Source organism: Calliopsis andreniformis, chromosome 8 (assembly GCF_051401765.1).
Source record: "Calliopsis andreniformis isolate RMS-2024a chromosome 8, iyCalAndr_principal, whole genome shotgun sequence".
In the NCBI taxonomy this organism is placed as follows: Eukaryota; Metazoa; Arthropoda; class Insecta; order Hymenoptera; family Andrenidae; genus Calliopsis; species Calliopsis andreniformis.
The window spans coordinates 7,085,219-7,103,915 of NC_135069.1; the positions used below are offsets into that span (position 1 = coordinate 7,085,219).

At 36.9% G+C, this 18,697-nt stretch overlaps 1 protein-coding gene across 1 annotated transcript in view; it reads right to left on the bottom strand.

The window, feature by feature from the left end:
- LOC143182127 (pyrokinin-1 receptor) overlaps positions 1-11,641 on the bottom strand; it is a 33,134-nt gene extending 21,493 nt beyond the window's left edge. The window contains exons 1-2 of the mRNA XM_076382911.1: positions 11,075-11,641; positions 4,504-4,910 (exon numbers count right to left, since the gene is read on the bottom strand). Of these exons, the coding sequence (XP_076239026.1) occupies positions 4,504-4,910; positions 11,075-11,565 (898 nt within the window). The 5' untranslated portion in view covers positions 11,566-11,641. The remainder of the gene's footprint in view (positions 1-4,503; positions 4,911-11,074) is intronic.
- Positions 11,642-18,697: the final 7,056 nt, after the last annotated feature.

Here is an 18,697-nt window from a genome sequence, read left to right on the forward strand (position 1 = left end):
TCTGTCTCATTTGACCCTGAAGTTTACCCACATATTTCTAGATGATCCTTGAGTCTTTGCACCTGACAAACGTTTCAGATGGGAATTACGTGGAAATGAAAGTTCACTTCGTGAACTATGACGTACTTTCACTGGTATGCGATTTTAGAAAAATGATTCATATGAAACAAGAAGAAAAATTAGAATGAAGTTTGAAAGAGTCTAAAATAGATTTCTTGCTGGATTTAAAATAGAATTTGTATAAATTCTTGTATCGTTTAAATATTTTATTCGAAAAAAATAAAAGAGAAAATAACAAGTTTACATATGATCTCTAGTTTTGTTATTTTAAGTCTTTGGAATGTTTGAAGGCAGAACAGCCCTCAGAATAAACACTACAATATCTCAAAATAATATGATTACACATTCCAATATCGTAATTTATTTATTCAAACAATAATAGCTTAGTTTTAGACACGTTCAAAACATAATTTATCAAACTCTAGATCTTATATTATTTCATTTGAAATCAGTGAGCTAAAATAAAAGTTCTAAAAGGTTTAACTTAATCTTGTCACGAAGTTCAATAACTGTCTCTTAACTACGTTTAAACTAGACAAAATAGAATAAGTCAAACAATCTATTATTTCAACCACATAACTTTTACCTCTATCTCAAATATTATCTGCTCAAATCTAGTCCGAATATTCCCCTGATACTATACTGAAATAATAGGAAAATTATTAAAAAAAATCTCAAGTAAAATATCTCAGAAATAGAATAATCTGCAGTCAATAATCCATCAAAAAAAGAAACAAAATTATCTCTCAACACAAAGCTAAAAAAAATTCTCAATTTACATCTGAAACGTTTCACCCAAGTTATATTTTAATTTTCTGCATTCATTTTAACCATAATTCGTCACGATCGTTTCACAATAAGCTCAATCCTCGCCCACGACATGCCTTTCGAAATCCCTGTTCTCGAAAAACCCCCAAGACAATACGCTTAACGTGCAGATAGGAAGATGCTCAACAGTTGTATCTGTCGTCGTAAATTCGTGTCGTTTTCCACAGACTGTACAACAAATTCTTTCTTCTATCCGCGCCGCGCGCTCACGCTCGCCAGCGATAGTCCCGAAAGTGAACTCGTAAAATGGAACGATCTCGTGATGTCGGATATTTTATGGAGCCGCGCAGCCATTCGGCCCTCGCGTTTGGTGTATCGATGACGATATCGAGGCAGACGGAACGATCCTCGGCGATATGAAAGGAAATGCGCCGATGAAACTGTTCCCTCGATTCATCGGGGATCGAGTTCAACGAACCCTTTTCAATTTTGGTAGAAAGCTTTCTAGATAGACGAATTTTATGACTGGATCGAAATTTCGATCAGTGGATATGGTGAGAATTTATTCTGGTTACTTTTACCGCTTCTGTTTTGATTTTAGTAATAGTTTTCATTATTCGGTTTGATTCCCTGAGTGGAGGTGTGATTAATGTTAAATTAGCAGATTTGGGAAAAATTTTCTTTCGTAAAGAAAGAAATCAAGTTTGAAGATTTATAGACATTTTTCAAATTGAAATATAGAAAAGATCGTGATCAATATTGTAGAAAATTCAAGAAGGATATTTAAAATTAATCAGAAGAATAATCTTGATGATTATTTAAATATCAGATAAAAAACATGATTTCGAAATCAACGTGTCGGAAGTTTTAAGTTAACATTATTTTGAATATAATATGCTGTCTTTTCCATTGTTTTAACTTCGTCAAGTATTTGAATTTCAAAATATCATTTCTCCAGAATATTTTACATAAATGAAATTTGAGAGATAGGAAAAAAATGTTCGATATTTTTTAACCAAAAGGACAGTATATCTTGATAATTCTTTAGGGAATTTTACACGCTAAAATAAAACGAAAATGCATAAAATTCGCGTGACATGTGTCTGATTTAGGGCTTATTCTACTGTCGACGTGCACCAGCGAAATCAGTAGAATAAGTCCCAAGTCAGACATATTTCACAATAATTTTAGACACTTTCTTAACGATTAGTAACTGTTACAAAATTGTTTCAAATTTCTAACAAACGTAATATAATCAAAATTAATTGTTTTCTTATCCGACCACATCGATATTAAATTTAAGGTTCCTACCGAGACTTCCTACCGAGTTTATTCATTAATTATCAGGTTCTTATTTACATTCAAGTTCAACTGGTTTTATCGATGAAACTATCGATAGCGAACGATATATCACGTTGCTACTCGGCAAATATTTTCCTCCATTAATTACGCTGAAACTGTTTTTATTTCAGCTATTTTTTTCTTATTAAATTATTCTCTAAACAGTAATAATCACGACAGTTCGTGGCTGGCAATCGAGTTATTTAGACACGATAAATCTTTCATGTACTTCAAAGTTACGTTAACGTTCTTAACAGAATTTATGGCCGTGGAAATTATTTTTATAGCGCAGTATAGCGACCAACACATCCCTTCGCGTCGAATAGGTTAATCCTTACATTCCTCTCCCCCTCGATGAGTCGAATATCCTCTTCCGCCTAGAGAAAGGAATTTCGTGGAGGCGTTTGTCCCTATTTCATCTCCTATTAATCAACAGGCGTTAATATAAAGTGTTGCCAACCGGTTCCGTGGACACCTCGTCGAGGCGAAATCGAAATGTTAAGAGCGTGAATTATGACTAATTATTCGCTCGTCCCTCATCTTACTAATGAATGATCGAATATTTATTGTCAGTGATAACTTCGAATTCCAAGCGAGTTCGGTAATCGATCGATCCGCTATTTTTTGTTTGTATAGTACTTATAGAAGAACCTCGATTAGAAGAATTAATGAGGCGATGTGAATGTTTGTACAGAAGTGCTTCGTTATATGTAAAATTATTCATTTAGAATTTAGATTATAGATACACGTGACTTCGCTATCACTTTTAATTCGCTTCTTTAGAGAAAGCTACTTGCGATTTTTAAATTTCCAAATATTCACATCTTCAAATATTTTAGTGCCCAATCTTTCAAATATTTAAATAAACGTTCCTAATATTTAAGCATTCAAATCTTCAAAATGTTTAAAAATTTTCAAATATAAAACAGAATAGGCATATCCTCTCATAGATAGTGTTGAATGTGAAGATTCTAAGTTATTTAAACAAATAATTTTTTCATTAAATACAAATGAACAAAGTTCTTTTTAAGCTTCACACTATATTAATCTTTTATCTGAAAGACTCGAATGATTTGAAAAGTACGTCAACATCATTATTACGTTCATATTGCACTTAATTTTATCCAATTTGAAAAATCGTGTTAATATTATATGCAGGCTCATAATCAATTAAATCAGTGTTATTTAATTGAAACAATTTCTCTACCTCGTCAGAATCGTTAAAGTAATTAATTGCATGCGATGTATGAGTAACAGAATACTCAAACAGCGGAGTATTTGAATAGTGGAGTATTTGGGTAACGGAAGTACAGTTCAAAGAGGTTCTACCGTATTTCGCTGATAAATTGTGCTATGTTAAATTCCACTTGTTCAGAACTACTATTTCTAAAAGAATACTTTACAGCAATTTCAAGTGGAATGTTTCAGTCTATCAATATTTGATTATTTCTTGTATCATTGTTAGTTCAGTTGTTGTATAATCACGTGGAAAATGAATAATACATTTGGTAGTAAATGGAGTAAGGTTTTGATGAGTCCACCTCATTAACTAACTAACGTGCAGAGCTTCCCAAGTGTCACGTTAACTTTTTAATGAGTCTTTGCCAGCTTATGGAACTCATCAAACTGAATATGTCAATATTTATACTCATTTTCAAACATATGCCAGAACAATTTTTTTACCTTTCTAGAAAAATTGAAACATTGAGATTTGAGATACTCAAATATTTAGAAGTTCAAAAATTCAGAAATTCTGTAAGTTCCATAAGTTGCAGTTCAAAAATTCAGAAATTCTGTAAGTTCCATAAATTCCATAAATTTCATAAATCCAATAATTAAAAAATTCCATAAATTCAATAGTTTAAAAATTCCATGAATTCAACAATTCAAAAGTTTGAAAATTCAAAAATTCAAACATACAAATACTCCAATTTTCAAATTTTTAAATATACAAATTTTTGTTAAAACACTTTTACTTAATGCCACTTTAGGATTAAAAATTAATCATCACACTTCCTCTCCTCACAACACTGACAACATCAACTTAAATTAATAAGTATTCACACGACAGAAAAAGTACATTTCAAACCAAAGCTCAACTGAACCACTGACGAGAAGGTGTTCTCTCGATACTCAAGCAATTCACTGACTGCTTATTCTCTCCTTCCAACTACAAACAATTCCACAAATATTTCAGAAAACCAATCCATACATCAACCAACTTCCCCATCCAGTTCCCTATCATCGCCAGAAAAACCTAGTCAAAAGTTCAGCGTCACACCTGGAGGTCTTTGCAAAAAAGCAAAAGCCAGAAAAAGCTTCGTCGTTACTCACCCAACATACGAATCACGTTCCTCTGAGCGGCGCCCTTCCCTCTGCCGCTATCACAGTGATTCAGCCCAGCTGGCAAGTGGTTTCTCTTCACGGTGGCAGTCATCAGTCGCGATCTTCTCAATTTAATCGCGATCAGGATGTACAGGACCGTGATGATCGTCATAGGTACGACGAAGAAGAGCATTGTCGATATCTCGAAGGCGTGCTCGATCAAGCTCCACTTCGGCGAGCATCGAGCGCTGTCCAAGATCGCCGAGCCGTTGTTGTACTCGTAAACGATACCGAACTGAATGGCCTGAGGTACGGCTAGGCAAAGCGCCAGCAGCCAAATCACAATGACAAATTTGACGGCCCGAGACAACTTCGACATCGTGTGGGAGATGAAAGGATGACAGATCGCGACGTACCTGGAAGAAAAAGATTCGTGTCTCTGGGGTGATGTTTGCGTCGAACTTGCGACGGAACTGGCCGATTTTCTATTTATTGCTTCAGGGGGCATTCCCATTCGAAGGGGTCTGAAAAGTGATTTTCTTATATTGCGTTTTCTTATGGTGGAAGCGTTCCAAAATGTGTACAGTTGATACAAATATATCCACGTACAAGTATTAGGACACGCTGCAATATATTATATACAGGGTGTAACAAAAATGTCGCAGTTCCTTAAAAGGGGTGATTCAGGGGGTGATTTGAAACAACTTTTTCCTTAGCGAAAATGTAAGCTGAGGCTTCGTTAACGAGTTATTAATGAAAAACACCGGCCAATGAGAGCGCGAGTTTGCCGTTCGAGCGACTGCGGTAGCGTTGGGTACGCGCTGGGCGCTACGGTTGTACTCCGAACAAGAAAGTCGACATGCGTCGAAGGAAATAGCATTAGTGTGGAAATATTTGCATAACGTATAAACGAAAAAGCAATGCAACAAAAGAAATGAACGGAGAATTGGAGAATTAACGTTGAAGATAGAAACGTTGAAAGTAGTCTGCGTTAGATTTAAAAAATAATAATCATTAATGAATTAAATGCAATTCATCTGTAGTTTGTAAATCTGTGTCACTGGGTCACTGTACCGATACTGGTCATCGACCACTGGAGTGGTTTATGGCAGGGTAGAATTTTTCCAAAGAAGCTCCTTGTACCCCCCACGTAGTTTAAGCACCTCAGACCTTCTTTGTTCGGACACTCCGAGATCATGTCTCCTTCGAAACCAAAGCAATAAAGCCATAAATTACCTAAACGCGTGCCCTAGCATAAACCATTTCGACAGTCGATGACCAGGATCGGTACAGTGAACCAGTGACACAGGTTTACAAACTACAGGTGAAGTTTGTTCTCTTCTTCCTTTATTTTTCGTTGTATTGCTTTTTCGTTTATACGTTATGCGAATAAGAGATTTACATATTCGTATTTTTACGTTGCACGTAGTTTTCCTCGATTTTAAGTAATTATTCACTTCAAGTGATAAACAAAAAAAGGACTCGGTGTTATTTATTATGTCGCTTTCAGTTATCATACTAATGCTATTTTCTTCGATGTATGACGACTTTCTTGTTCGGAGTACAACTGTAGCATCTAGCGCGCGTACCCAACGCTACCGCGGTCGCTCGGGCGGCAAACTCGCGCTCTCATTGGCCGGTGTTTTTCGTTAATAACTCGTTAACGAAGCCTTATCTTACATTTTCGCTAAGGAAAAAGTTGTTTCAAATCACCCCCTAAATCACCCCTTTTAAGGAACTGCGACATTTTTGTTACACCCTGTATATTGGTGTGAAATGTGTCTGATTTAGAGTTCATTCTACTACCGATGTGCACTAGCCTGAGGCACACTGAAATCAGTGGAATATGTCTCAAGTCAGACATAGTGAAACCAGTAGAATAAGTCCCAAGTCAGACATAGTGAAACCAGTAGAATAAGTCCCAAGTCAGACATAATAAAACCAGTAGAATAAGTTCCAAGTAAAATACAGAGATAATTTAAATGAGGCTTTACACAGAAACAGAGAAATCAGTAGCATATGTCTCAGGCCAGACATAGTAAAACTAGTAGTATAGTCCCAAGGTAGGCATAGTAAAACTAATAGAATAAGTTTCAAGTTAGGCAGAGATATAAGAGTAGAATAACGTTTAAGGCAGACACAGAGAAATCAGTAAAATGTTTCTCAAGTCAGGCATGATAAAATCAGTAGAATAAGTCCCTAATCAGACACAGGAAAACTAGTAAAATAAGACCAAATAAAATACAGAGATAAGTTGAATGAAGTTTAAAACAGACACAAACAGAGAAATTAGTAGAATAACTCCCAAGTCAGACATAGTAAAATCAGTGGTATAGTCCCAAGACAGACACAATAAAACCAGTAGAATTGACTCTAAGTCAGATACAACGCAATCTCATCTTATTTTAGTATGTAGAATCACCGTCAAAATTTCTGATCATTCGTGATTCATATTGTAAAGTGGAATTTCATTGAAGATAGTAGGTGTCTTAATACTTTTTGACGAGGGTGTATACGTCTAGACTTTAATGTTTGATTATTAAGCTATCTCCTGCTAATGTTCGAGGCAATGACTTGATCAGGCGGTTGACGTATTGATCCGGAATTTCGATCCATCCATCTTTTAGAAGTAGCGACAGCTCGTTTTTCATGCTATGTTTTGTGTTCCTGGCACGATTTCCTAGTTCATCCCGCATGTGCTTTTTGAGATTTAGGTCACTTCATTGAACAAGTCACGACGGAAGTTATACGAGGGTTAATCAAAAGAAATTTTCAATATAGCTACAAAAAGCTTCTATAGCATCTATGTAGAAAAACTATAATTATTCAAGCACCTTCGACTAAAGATGCTGCATGTTTGACCCATTTTTAAACATTTGAAGGCTGAGTAGTTTATCAAACTTTAAATATGGACAACTACTCTAAAGCAGTCCTAGGAATACTACTAGATCAAAATTGACTCGAACTATATTTAATGAAAAAATTTCTTTCATATCAATGATAATGGAATTTCATTAGTCACAATCAGTTTTTACTACTGGAGACGTTTATCGTTTGAAAATATTTATCAGTCGAGTATTTAATATTTTAGGACTTATATTTCACTTAATGATAGCATAATATTTGCTCGTTATGTTCTCCTTCTTATCTGTACTGATTTTAACTTTTTTCAAAAATTACTCTCGCTGTTTTCAGTCTCACCTTTGGCAAGGCAAATATTAATCATCAAATACAGGAATTAAGCGGAGGAGGAACTAAGCGTGCTGTTACAATCTGGTAGATTAGTACGAATTGTGAAACTACATCAAATAAAGATTGTATCAGGAAAATATTATTACTCAGGTTATAGCTATGACAAAAATATAGACTTTATAAATTAATCGAAGTAGCAATACATTTCTTGACTATACTACTGCTATACTATTGACTATACTACTCTTTCTGCTTTATTCGTGCTTCATAAATGATTTCTTCCACTTCTTTAAATGAGATGCTTAATAAATTTTTGCATTTCTGAATAATTGTCATTTAATTTCAGAACTTTTACCGAAAGCACTTTTTTCTGTTCTATGTAATTATAGTGGGTAATATTTAACTTGAAAATGATAAAATGAAATAATACTTTCAACAGAGGACCTGTGAATAATTTTTTAAAGAGTTGGAAAAACTATATAAATTAGGAAATTTTTTCTCAAAAAAATATTGATACAAAAGCAAAAAAATGAGAAAAAACTTACTCGAAATTCGAACCTGTTATTGTTAGTGTAGACAACAAGTGAAAATTTACAAAGAGTTAAGCATAGCTGTAAATTATATTTTTTCATACAAAAATACTTCGAAATGATTATAAGATAGGTACGCATCTGGAAAAATATCAAGGCTGCTTGATATCCTGACCTCTGATAATTTATCTTCCACCCGAGAGAGACTGGTTAATAGTATTAGCACATGGATAAACTGGTTTTCGTAGAGAGGAGAATCAGAATTGCCTTTACAAAAGAGTAGCACAGCTCTTTCACACATGACACTCGTGATTGGTTATTATTATTCGTGTGTCATTTTTACGATTTATTTGTCATTTCGTAATGTCTCTTCTTCTCATCAGATACAGTCAACGTCTTGGCCATTAGAAGACAAAGACTCTAATAATAATCCAATTATGAGTGTCACCTGAAATTACAGCTTAACTATGGAGGCAATAAAAAACTCTAATATACACTAGGCAAACACTAGGCAAAACGATATTAACTTATTAACTATTTACTTAATTCTTTAGTATGGACATGTATTCTATTACATATATTTTTTAAATGAAATGTTCCTTTAATTTAATCTTTGTATTTATTTTCAAAATATGAATTTTATCTTGTGATCTATAATTAAAGCAAAAACTTAATAAGGATAATAGCGATCACTGTTCGATGTTACCTATTCAACACAGCACATTTTTAAGAAGCAGTATCATGTCCCATTGTAAACTACACAGAAACCGTTTTATTGTAAAGAAGGTTGGAGCAAAACCGAAAGAAGTCGAAACATTTCACCACACTTTATTTCCGTCCACTAGAAAGGGTTACTTCCGGCTGTTCTGCGAATCTACGCGTGACAAGGGGATGGCGTGTAACCATACACCCCGAAAGCTTGATGCTTTTAGACGGGAATGCTCTGGTCTATACTTATCGAGAGGTCAAACGTGCTTAACTCTACTACGCAGAAAATACCGAGAGGATGATTTATTGTTGAATAATATTTGTTGATAGATCGAAGACGGTGTATTGGAACTTTGGGACATTTCGGATCTTTGGTATTGAGAAACGTTGACAATGTGAATTTGAACGGAAGATGAGAAGAGAAATATTTATGCCATTCGACTTCCCTGTTTGTTTTAACTTCTACGCGAGTTATTGAGAAATACGACGTTCTTAACGTTTATCGAAACGTTTTGTTTAGCGATTATTTCTGCCTAAACGTTCGATTATCTTTATTCAAGAGAAATATAGGGATATTTCAAATGATAGAGTTTCTATAAAAATAAATCCTTGTTTTCAACCACGATCCTGATAGTTTCATCTAGTTTTCATAAATATCATATACTGTCGAAGAAAAACAACTATTGTTCATGCCAATTAAGACTCGTAGGAGCATAACACTAAGAAGAAGAAAATGAATAAATCAAAGATAAGCTGAAATTTCAATTCGTACGTATGAAAGTATCGCTAATTTATTTATGAGCAACTTCATTTTAACAGAAGCTTGTTTGTAGGAATTGAAAACAATATTATTTACATTTTCTTGATAATTTATCTGTCTGGTATTAAGGTCTTTGGCTAGAATTTCTTACAGCTGTTTGACTCTTCTGACTGGCAGCTTATTCTAACGATCAAAACTAGTTTATCTTTGTACTTTTGGGTCTATTTATTTTTGAAGTTTATCCAACAATAACACTATTTAACCGAAAATATTCTCAGCGAAACTATTTGTGTGCTGTTGATAATTTTACCTCTTTCCCAGAAATTGAAAAATAAAAAACATAATTTTGTTTGTCTTGATCAACAGTTCTCGAAAACCAGGAAAAAGAAAGTAGAAAATATTCTAAACATAATGATGTAATCAAGTTTTTTAATAATTTGTAGAATCCTTATTGTAGTTCCATTATTTATTGTTCAAATTTATTTGAATGCATTTATGTAAATTGCCTGTTGTGTGTCAGAAATAATTTAGAACATATATGTAGATCATTACTTATTAATATTCAATATTATATTTCAGGTTCAAACTAATATTTAATTTTCTACAATAAAGTCTTGATAGTGTAATAAATTTTCTCACTTGTACTCTACAATCATCCAACGAGAAAGGAATGTTTTTTAAAATATAAAATTAATAGATCTAAAAATCTTTTGATTCCCTAATACTTTAAGAGTGTCTGACTATAGACGAGTAATTCTACTGCATACTGCATTTGTGACTGCTAAGCTCCAATAAACATGAAACAGTACATTAATTACTGACACTTGACTTCCTAAAATATAACCCATCTTGATGTAACTTTAAAAACGAAAGCAAGAGTGGTTAAAAAGTTTTAAAATTGATAAAATGAATATTATCAACTTTGACCTCTCATATCTCAGAAACTAATCGTCACCTCAATAAAAAATTTTTCAACGATTAATGTCTCATCGCAAGCTTACATTCGGCCCAAAATTCAGTTCCAAAATCGTGAAACTAAAAACGAGCGATTTTACTATCACCCTTTATCTCGCGAATCGTTCAACAGCTCCACAAATATCCCCAGAAAACGTACTTATATCCAAGCACCCCTAAACCGCTGCAACAAACGCGGAAGCCTACTAATAGATAATAAATTCAACCATCATAATCAATCAAACGCGTCGCTCCGAAGGGACCCGTAATAAATGCCCCATCGTTGGAGTCCCAACAGCGAGCAGCAAAAACGCCCCAGGGGGGTTGGAGCTTTTTAAACGACCCCAACCCTCCTCAAGATTTTCGAGGGCCATTACTCTTGGTCTAGATCAAACCCGCGCGTGGTTCCGACCACTAATTCTAAGTCGCTACGAACCTCTCGACGGTGAAGGCGGTGATAGTCAGCACTGTGGCGTTCGCTGACGTCTCCGCGGCGAAGCTCTGAATAATGCAGAAGGCCTCGCCGAACACGTACGGGAAATGGGACCATATGTAGTACATCTCCGGCGGTAGACCCGATATCAGCAACAATAAATCAGAGACGGCCAGGCTGAACAGATAGTAATTGGTGGCCGTATGCATGGACTTGTTACGCGCGATCACAACACAGGTGGACACGTTCCCCACCAGGCCAGTGAAGAAGATCACCACGTAGATCACAGTGATCGGCAGGACGATGTAGAGAGGGTCACGTCGCGTCGACGAGTCCTCATCCTGCAGGAACGCGATTATGGGGCTGGTGTGATTCTCGAACCTCGGGCCAGAGATCAATAGATCCTCGTTACCAGCTGGATCGAGGTCTATCGTCCATCCAGTGGCGATTGGTCGCCTTGGATCCGCCGACGCGTTCGGTACGCTTGAGATCATTTTTCTGCTGCGTTGCTTCGACTAACGGGAAGATCCTAGGAATTGGGCCAGAGTGACTAGCTCGGAGGCGGATGACTAGCGAGGTGGTGATCTCTTCCGACGGGATCTAAAACATCTCTGTCTTGCGAAACGCTAGGCCTTTAGCTAGGGACTAGCTTCTCGGCTGACTTATTTACGACAGTCTGGGCTTTGTGGGAGTTCCAGGTGGGTTCGACGACCGTCATTTTCAGGGACCCTCTGTTTGTCAGAGACACTTTCGCTGCCAGCGTTCTTTGCAGACGATTAAGTTAATTTTGACCAATTTCGGTGGGCAGGTCCAGGGGGACTGATTAAATCCGTCTCGCCGTCCCTCGTTGTGCGTTGGCCAATGAAATGTTTACTGTAACGCGATTCCTTTCCTGGTGATCTAGTTGGCTTGTTTTTGCTCCTGTTGTGGGCGACGAGTCGAATACAAGCGCCGAAATATAAGCTCGTTAAACGTTACCAAACGACCTGGTCGGTCTGGAATCTCGGGATTAATTCAAGGTCTTGAAAATATATTGGTCCTGCGACCGAAATACCGAGAGCTCCTCGGAGAATTGTATCTTCGGGAGTGAAGTGGCGAATAGGAAATATTCTTGGTCTCACTTGGGACATATTAATAAAAAATCATGGAAGTGGCAGGAGTTATTATGGTCTCTTGGCTGCACCACGGATCGACGTGCCAGCGCGTGAAAATCGCTTTTCCGTGACACCTTCCTGGATAATGGTGACGTTCGATCCAATAGCATCTCCTTGAAACGGGGCTCACAAATTGGATCATTCGTTACGATAACATTTCCATTATTGTGTGAGCTCTTGATAAGTGAACTTCCTCCTTGGAACTTCTGTTTTCTGTTAATCAAACTTTTCCCTCAAACTTTTCCTGGTACATGACGTGTCTTAAATGATTCTTCCATTACCATGTAGAGAAGGGTTGCAAAGTTACTTCACGTTTATAGTAATCGTTGCTCCCTGAGAACAATAAATGTATCTCTATTGTATTTCTTTATAATATTGTCTCACTGATGCAGCTATTCTTGTAATATGATAATCAATTAATTTTTTTTCTTGTTCAACGGTTGAGTCAAACCGAATTCTACTAGTGCAATTATGTTCCAATCAGATCTGGTTACAACTAAATCATGCATCGATTTGTTTAGAACATGTATCAGGATATTTCAAGTTTCAACAGTGTCTTTTTCATATTGATTGTACAATTGGAAAGTCACTTGATGTAGCATAATGAGCTTAATTAATTTATCGCATAAAATTGAAGTCTAACCAAACTTTAGACGATCTATTCTCTAACCACTGACATACGATTAGTGCGCGGTTTGTTCGCAAATGAATGTCTCCCGATTATCCAATGGACCATAAACACAGCGTAAAATATTTTGTGTGCAAACGTTTCTATTTAGTTCGACCAACATAACTGATTCACGATTATTTACAAAATAATCTGCAAGATAAATGATATCATTTAGTAAATTTAATCTGTTGATTACTCTGAAAATTAATTTGTAATTAAATCTCCAGTATCGGTTATTGAAAATACGTATGTCTATTTCAACCTTTATGAAATTTTAAATTATTTAATTACTCAATAATTTCAATTGTAACTATATTTTAAAATACTTCAAATGAACGTTCGATTAATTTCCTTCTTCACAATTAATTTACTGATACTACGATTGTTCTACGCATCTGATTAAAGACCCAATATTTTTTAGAATCCCAATTCCAAAAATCCTCTTTTAATCATCGGTACTATTACTGCCAGGTTCACACACGATGAAACATCATTCGAAGAACGATTAAGCTATTAGTACACTTTAAGACAGTACCATAATACGTTCTAATGAATACTCCAATTACACTATTGATGTTCTTCTGCTAAATTATTTGTCACATTCAGATTGGTTCCTATTAAACTTCAGTGCCATTCTCCTCAGCGACAGCTGTCTGTTCCTGCACAATCACTGATTCAATTATCCAACTATGCTCCAGTGATTGATTAGACGCTATTAAACGCGTTCCAGACTTCAAGTGCAAGTTACAATAGTTCCTTCCGCTCACTGCAATTAATTCACCATCCCATTAAGTATTTTCATTTCACCAAATAACTCCATACATCCATCACAAAAACCATGCCCCCTCCACAGCTTCTATCACCCTAATCACCGTAATGTCAGTCACATTTATTAAACAACGATAAAGGTTCAACCACTTTTCTTCATCTCAAGAATCACGTGCACTCTTCTCATTACCAACACTTCTCACACACTTTCCATACTCGTCAGAATTTTATCTCAACCATAAGCTCTTCACTGTTCCCTGCACTTAGTCAGACACTCAGTCTCTCAACAAGATACAAACTCCTCGACGCGTCGACTTCACCAGCTCAACGCCAGCAAATCCCAACTCGAAGTTCCGCCCCATCGAAGAACCAAACTGCACCTTCCTCAGGCTGCCCTCGCGAGTCTCCCCAATGCCAGTCGGCGCGATGAGCCGGCGGTTCGCTCGCGACTGACCATCCTTCGATCACCCGTCGAATCATCCGCCAAACAAGCGGGAACGTTGAACGCCACGCTTAATCGTCCCTGGAATTGATTTCGAGCACGTCACACAGCATCTGACACTATTTCGAGCGTATGTCGGTTCGCACGCGATAAAACGCTCCGATTTTACGGTGTCGTTCTCGGTTGATCACGCGTTTCGTAACCCACGTTGTCTCGTGTATGGCAACGCTCGTCGCTATTTCTGACCGCGCTCGACCGGCTGCTATCAACGCAGCCGCGTTATCGGAGCCACGTTGCCCTCGCGTTGATCATCAACCGTGAACCGTGTCATCGCGGAATGCAATTTGCTCCTGCACCCAGGCACCGTTATTTCGGCGGCGCGTCACGCGCTGACAGCCGCTATTTCGACTATTGGAGCAATCGACGCTCTTTCACCGTTGAAAGTCGAAAGAACTGCCATGGTTTAGCGTGGAGGCAGGATACCTCAGGGTCACTGAACTGGGTTGTTCGAGTCCTCTGATAGTGGAGTCGATGGTGAAGATGCTTGAGGTAGTGGAGGGTAGAGAAATTGTCTTGATGAACTTGCGACTTGGAGTCAATCTTAAGAGGACACTTTAACTCTTGTTGGAGAATTTGAGAAAGTGGTTTCTGGGACCAGTTCGTGAAGTAGAGGTTTGAGTCTGGTTGAAGCTGTAGATAGAGAGAAAGAATAGTTCCATCAAGCTGCTGTTCGAGACATCAATGAGGAATTAGAAACTTGCTCCAGGAAAGCGTTTGCAGCACTTGACGAAGGATTATTTATGGTATTCTTCCACAGGTGTCCTCTTTAGGCTACCATCCTCTACAAAGCTCTTAAATAAAAAAGGATCTCTAATCTCTGACGCTTCGTGGAACTCCAAGGAGCTCCTCAAAACTCTTCGCTTGTATCGTAGCAACACTGGTGCACGTGAATCTTAACAATGCCACTCTTCCAGATCCCAGACACTCAAAAAATGAGAAATCACAGTTCACACATAAACCACTGACTACCCAAAGAAACGAGTGTAAAATGCTTCTTCTGGTAACGACTTCAGATCCACTAAAAATCCAAAACTGTTCTGTTTTTTAAACCGTTTCAGGTATTCGAACTCGAGGTAAACACAGGGCCAGCAGGTTCACACACGTGCCGAACGTTAACGCTCCACTGAACACCGTTTACGGAAAGTTTCTGTGCGATTCGCCGACACGTTTCTTTCGGGAAAAGGCGACTGCTCGCTGATGATTTTCGCCGGATGTTGATGGCCGTTAGAGCCAGCTGTTTCGTGGATCGACCGATGCCCACGAGAACCGAACGCGTTGTGAGCACGGAGGAGCGGTGCCTCGAATTTGAAAGAAGCACCGCCGTGTTAGGCTCTCCTCACAACGAGGCGACGCCTCTGCACCTGCGTCTTCGACCTCGAGTCGCCGCTCCGTTCGATAGTACATTCCGAAATCGTCGGGTATCTGGGAAGAAATTCAAATAGCTCGCAGTTGGCTCCAAATTATTTATGCTGAATAAACGATTAAGCTGCTCCCGAGTAGGTGTTTGTTGTAAACGATTCAAGAGTGTATCGTTGGTACGTTACAACGAGGATTTGCGGAGGGAACCTAAATCCACTGACACAGCTACTGATATAATCGTTTTTTATATTTCGCCAAAGTTATCGGTGAAATGTTTATCCTGACATTAAGGCAGGCTTAGATAAATCTTTTTCTATGGAGATGCGGGGCTTGAGCAAACGTTAGGGAGGTTAATTATATCGCTGCTGATACCGATGCTATCAAATTATGCCTGAGATAAATGTGTCAATGACGGAGTTATGCTAATGTGAGTGGAAATGGGTTTTGTTCGTTGTTTCTTGATTTCCACGTGTGGGAGGAATTTAACAAAATGTTGAGAGAGATTGTTCACACTGTTTGCAGTTTAACTGGCGATACTTTGCTTTAAAATTATAACATGCTACGAAACTTTCAGCACCAGCGCTGAACATCTAGAAAATATTTACAATTTCTTCCACCTTGCTCTATGGTAAAAGAACACTCCAGATGAATAAATTTGTCATCGATGAATTTTTTATTGATAATTTTTCAAAAGAAAGAAACGCAAGTATCACCTGTTGCGTACAAAATAAGCACCCATGATGCTCCAGTTACGTTTCAAACTCAAGATTTATCGAAGAGAAGCGATCATTCGCGAGAGGCTTTTGTCTTGTTTTTCCTGCATATGCAATATCCTAGCGCGAGACGACCGATCGTATCGATCTTCCTCGGTTCGTGGAACAGCATCAACGATACGCTATACTGCATCTACTTCGACACGGTTTTTAATTTAAACTCGAGACAGATACGCGTCACCTGTTGCATTTGATGCATTTGCACGTGTCGCTGTTTTCGACGCGCAATCCTAATATTTGAAGACAAGTAAATAAAGCGAAAGCAATTGCAAATGGTTCGTACACTTCCTCGCGATTTTTCGACGTAAAAAAATGGACTCGGAGAGGTAAACGAGATTGAGAGATGTTACAACTGCGCGAACCTTCTGCTCGGAATCTCTTTTCTTCGCGCGACGTTCTTTCTCCGAAATCCTTTACCTTGAGAATGGACATCCGAAATGGTGACAGAGATTTACTCTTGCGTGGACTTTCCGTTCCGCAATACTGAATTTCTTGTTGGCAGGTTTCCGAGAGAACTGTCAGCTTGTCGGAAAATTCGTTTTAAAAACGAAAATTACCATTTCCAGGTAAGAGATTGAAAGACGAGCGATGGTACGTACAAGTTGACGATAACATTTCGACTGATCCTTCAGGTAGAAGTAAAAGTACAGGAGACAGTGTGGTAGTGGGAGTATCACGTCAGACAAGCCATCTCTGTCGATTCTTTCTTTAATAATTTTTGTTCTACGACCTGGTAACCCTTTTACATCAAATGAGCTTCGTACAAGAGACCCTAGAATATTTACAAAAATATAAAATTATTATCGATTATTACATGATGCAAGAACAGAGATTCAAAAGGCTCTGAAAGAGTTAAGAGTACCGCCAAAGAAGTTTAGGTGTAAACTATATTCATTGGCTCTTCAAAATTCTATAGATACAGTTTTGAGCACCTATACTTGCCCTAGTAGTGTTAATTCTAAATAGATCCACATTGCGCAACGTTCTGGTCGGCAGGTTGAACTCGATTACTTTAGGAATTGATGGACAGCCAATTACGTGATTTAGGACTCTAAAGATAAAATAAAAGATCTACAATGTTTCTTCTTTGCTTAAGTGATGGCATATTAAGTAGGTGAATGTGTTAAATGTGATGCCAAGATCACAAACAGACAGATTGTTATGAAGCTCAATATTGTTAAGTTACTAACGAAATTGGATTTGGCTTTCTTACTTCTTTTGCGGTCTGTTGCCCTTTGGGACGAAATTTCAGGAGTTGCTCGATGAGAAAGAAATATAATAGGGTGACTGAAACTTTTGTATTAAATACAGATTAGTTTCTAGATTTCTACTGAGAGTTTATTTTCTGAAATGAAGGATTAAATAGAGGCTGTTCCTCTGTGACATGGATTTTTGTTAATACTTTATATTGGTTAATTTGTTAACATATTATGACACTTTTTAAGAAGTGTTTTTATCTATTTTGATCATCTCTCTTTAAAAAAGTGCTTGTAAATGTTGAAAATATATATTTAATATTGCAACATTTTTATGTTTTTTAAACATTGATTAGCATTGTGAAATGAAATATACTAAAAAATATATTTAAGTATGAATTACTTCAATTAATCGCATAATTGTCACTTTCATTAACAATAACTTTTCGAATTAAATTACGAATAGTATGTAAAAGTAATCTGTAATTTGATATGCATCGTGAACAAAGAAATCATGGTTAAATCATTTTTTCACACTCACGTAGCATCAATAGATGTAAATTGAAGTGTTCGAAAGCGAAACAATATCTCATTAAATTTGCTAATTAGACTTTTCTTTGGAGCTATTTTGCACATTTAATTGCATGGAATCGATACGAATGATTCCATGCATGCATTGAGAATTCGTTCCTCGTGTCAGTGAAAAATACCAACAGCCTACTGAATTGGAATCGATGCATCAGAAGGAACAAGAATTTACGGTAAAATTGCTATTTGAAACGACGTCTGAATCGAAAAAGGAGCAGATAAAATGTCTTAGAAGCACACGATCCATCTTGGAAATCAAATAAAATCCTTAAGGGCGTTAAGTTCGAAATAATCCAAGTGGATAAAAATTGGACTTTTTACATTTATGTCACTGATATCACATTACAATAAGACGATTCAGAAAGTAGAGCAAGCTGTGAGTGATAGTAAATGTGAAATCAATTTGAATATAACATTTTATTTTAGCTGATAGAAAAAAGTTAAGAACTATTTTTATTTTTATTGGATTGTATCTGAAGATGATAATAATAACACAATTTGTTAATTAAAAAAAAACATTGTAATGCCAAATGAGTGAAACAGTTAAATAAAATCATCATAATTACGTAAATTTAAGAATGTGGCCACTTAAACATTGATGTTTAAATATTTGTTT